A 3,583-nucleotide genomic window follows, 5' to 3' on the forward strand; every position below is an offset into this window, starting at 1 on the left:
GGACACAGGGAATCCCCAGAGCAAAGCTGGCTAGAGAGACTAACCATATCTATAAACTCTGAGCTTGAATGAGAAACCCCACCTTAGAGAATAAGGTAGAGGAGCGTTCAAAGAAGATTCCCAATATCAATATTAGAATTCCACATGTGTGTATATGAACACACCCCACATATACCCACATACATTCAAGCATGCATACACACACACATGAATAGTACATACATACGCACACACATGAAGAGATAAAAAACTAATGACACAACAGAACAATTATAACAACACACTGGAATAAAAAGTTATGTGACTGTTGTCTATGTTTTGTTCTGAAGATATTGATAATATACAGTATCAGTAGATAGCATATGGAACTGGATGAAGGAATGATTCTTGTTCCAAGTAGGATGGGTCAGAGCTCTACTAGATTTCATCTTGTTATTTATAATGGTAGATAATTTAAAACTGAAGACTTATTCATATTAGGAATAGTCTATTTATATTTTCAGACCAGAATGGACCATGATTAATTGAAAATACAGACAGATAAAGGGAATCCACTGTATGCCAAACAGCCAGATATCCTAGGCAAGGGTTTTTTTCCCAATAGCACGGTAAATGGCGTCCTTGACTTCTTTGTTTCTCAGTGTATATACCACAGGGTTAAGGAGAGGAGTAAACACAGTATACGTTACTGAGATCAGCTGGTCCTGATCCCTGGTGTTCTCTGACTTGGGCTTGAGGTAGGCAATGGAGGCACAACCATAGTGGATGACGACCACAGTGAGGTGGGAGGCACAGGTGGCAAAGGCCTTCTTCCGCCCCTCAGCAGAGGCAATCTTGAGGATGGTGGAGATGATGATGATGTAGGAGATAAAAACCAAGCCCATGGGCACCACAATAACTAGTGAGCTTATGATAAAGTTAATTATGTCATGTAGAGTGGTATCAACACAGGACAGTTTCATAACAGGCCGGATGTCACAGAAATAGTGAGCTACCTCTCTGTCACAAAAAGGGGCCCTGAACACAGATGCTATTTGAATTATGGCCACAAGCAGCCCAATGCTGCAGGACCCCCATACTAGCTGGGCACATACCCTCTTGTTCATGATGACTGAGTACCTCAAAGGGTTGCAGATGGCTACATAGCGGTCATATCCCATCGCTGTGAGCAGAAAACAGTTGTTAATGGCCAAAGTGATAAAAAAGAACATCTGAGTAGCACAACCAGCCAAAGAAATGGATTGGCTTGAACCTACAAGGCTAGAGAGCATCCTTGGTACAATGACCAATGTGTATACTGTCTCTGAAGTGGAAAGCATACTAAGAAAGAAGTACATGGGAGTATGAAGGTGACGATCAATACTGATAATTATCACAATAATGACATTGCCTGTCAGAGTTAGTAGGTACAAGGTCAGAAATATCATAAAGAGAGTAAACTTATATTCCTGAAAGCTGGAGAAACCTTGAAAAACAAATTCATTCACCACTGTGTGGTTTCTTCTCATCATCTTCCAGACAGAAATGACAGGTTTGAGTCAATCAGTCAGAATACATTAGTGCCCAAATGCCTTGAGCAGGTGACACTCAGGGAGAACTGATAATGGTTCTTCATCTGGGTAGATAAAGAGTTAGCAGGGACAGCTGTCCATCCAGTAGTCAAAGACAGACACAATCAGGAAATGATTTAACGTGTAGAAGTTTATGTGTGAAGTGTGAAGCGGATTGCCTGGGGAGATAGACGGTAGGTATGAGAGAGAAGTGGCCAAGAGAAACAGACAAGACGTAGTTAAATTAGAAAGTCATTTCCCTTTAGAACATAGCTCCAGAGCTTGTTGACTAAAATTTGTTTAAAATAGAATTTTTATTGTCTTCTGAAAGGTCTGCCCTTCTGTGTCGCTGAACAAAGGAGCGCTGGCTGCCTCAGCGTTTCACACACGTTTACCTTCTCTCACACTTTTGTTTAATCCATGAACCCACTTTCACAGTTCATTCGGCATTTGCAAACCTCACTGTCCTCCATCACATTTTAAAAACAAAAACAAAAATTCCTTTCTTTATTCAATATTGAAGGATGCCTCCTTTTCCTCAGAAAGTCTTCTCAGTGCTAGATATAACCTGCCAATCAAGCTCCTTGTTGCTCAGCAACTCATTTTCCTGGATTGTGTTCATCTCCGTGCCTTTTCCAGCTTGTGGTTACATGTAAATTTCACAGATAGCTGACCTCATTGCAGTAAACTATCTTTTCTAATTTCTTTATAATTATACATTACATAGCTGTGGGGAAAACCAATATTTTAACTTCTATTCTCTCACCGAGGAGTAATTTGGAATCAAAAGTCTCTCATGTTCAAAAATAATCGAATAACATTAGCAATAAGTACTTTGTATCACTTTAAGTTTGTTCCATATGTTATTCAACATCATAATGCCATATATATTTATTTTTACCTCCCATCTTGCAGCAAGAAAAATATGATACCTAAGTCTATATAATTTGTTCAAATTAATTTGATCTTTTACTACCAAAACTAGGGTAATTTGTCCTATATCACAACTACCTAATAAGTATCATGACCATAGATAGATGAGAAATAAGATGACTCCTTGTTTTTATTGGAAAAAATAATGTATTTTCCTCTTAATATATGACTGAAATTACATTGTGAAGAAATGGAAAATCCAGAAAAATAATTTGGAAAACTAGGAGAATTTTAGAACCCAAAATATTAGTGGATTAATGATCTATACGAACTCTTTGGATTAATATTTCCACTTTTAATTATGTATTCTAAGGAAACTATCAGATATGTGTATCCAGAGGTATGTACAAAAAACTTGTAATGATCTTATTTATAATAGTGGAGGACAGAAAAAATGTAAATTAATAATTAATTGATAATTAAATTAATTATGGCATATGCATCTGATGGGAATAATACGGTCAGTTCATAGCTAAGGAGAGCTGACATGGAAAATTTGACCAATAGGAAGATCACAGATTGAAATTTATAAAACAAAAAAGAATCAAAATAAGGAATGAAATAGTATACATATAAGCAATGCTAAACAGATTCAGAATGTTGTATTTATATATCTATGCATGTATATATAACAATACAAATAAAGAAAAAAAGAAGCCATGCACTTGAAAGAGTAAGTGGGGAGACATGGAGGGGGTTGTAGGAGGAAACAGAAAGGGGGAAATGATGTAATTATACTTTAATTAAAAAATTAAAATTAAAATATTTTTAAAATGAATGGAAAAGGAGGGAAACATTTAATAACATAAACAGCATTTAAATGAAGAAACTCCACTAAAATACCTTTTTTATTAATGTTTAGAGAATCCAAAATTATCTTTTTAATATTCTCTATATAATCGAAGGCTTTTACATTTAATTATTTCTTTATACCTCCAAAACCAAAATTGCTAAATATCTCTCCCCAGTGAAAATATATCATTGGATGGCAGAGAGGACCAAGGAACAAAGATGAAAACAGTGGGTGAGTTTACCTCGGAGAAGCAAAGGCTGCAGGCACAATGCCTGAGTGAGATAGAGTCTTGGAGCAGGAAGCTAGA

At 36.4% G+C, this 3,583-nt stretch overlaps 1 protein-coding gene across 1 annotated transcript; it reads right to left on the reverse strand.

Annotated features, from left to right (window-relative positions):
• Positions 1-556: 556 nt before the first annotated feature.
• Positions 557-1,535, reverse strand: LOC114690740 (olfactory receptor 10J1-like). Its single transcript, XM_028865624.1, has one exon. The coding sequence runs from the start codon at positions 1,509-1,511 to the stop codon at positions 579-581; it is 933 nt and encodes a 310-aa protein (XP_028721457.1). The 5' UTR covers positions 1,512-1,535; the 3' UTR covers positions 557-578.
• Between the last annotated feature and the right edge of the window lie 2,048 nt (positions 1,536-3,583).

The sequence above is a fragment of the Peromyscus leucopus genome, chromosome 15, assembly GCF_004664715.2.
Source record: "Peromyscus leucopus breed LL Stock chromosome 15, UCI_PerLeu_2.1, whole genome shotgun sequence".
NCBI lineage: Eukaryota > Metazoa > Chordata > Mammalia > Rodentia > Cricetidae > Peromyscus > Peromyscus leucopus.

Coding starts and splice junctions, on each gene's coding strand:
- LOC114690740 (XM_028865624.1), bottom strand. CDS start 1,511: ATGATGAGAAGAAACCACACAGTGGTGAATGAATTTGTTTTTCAAGGT.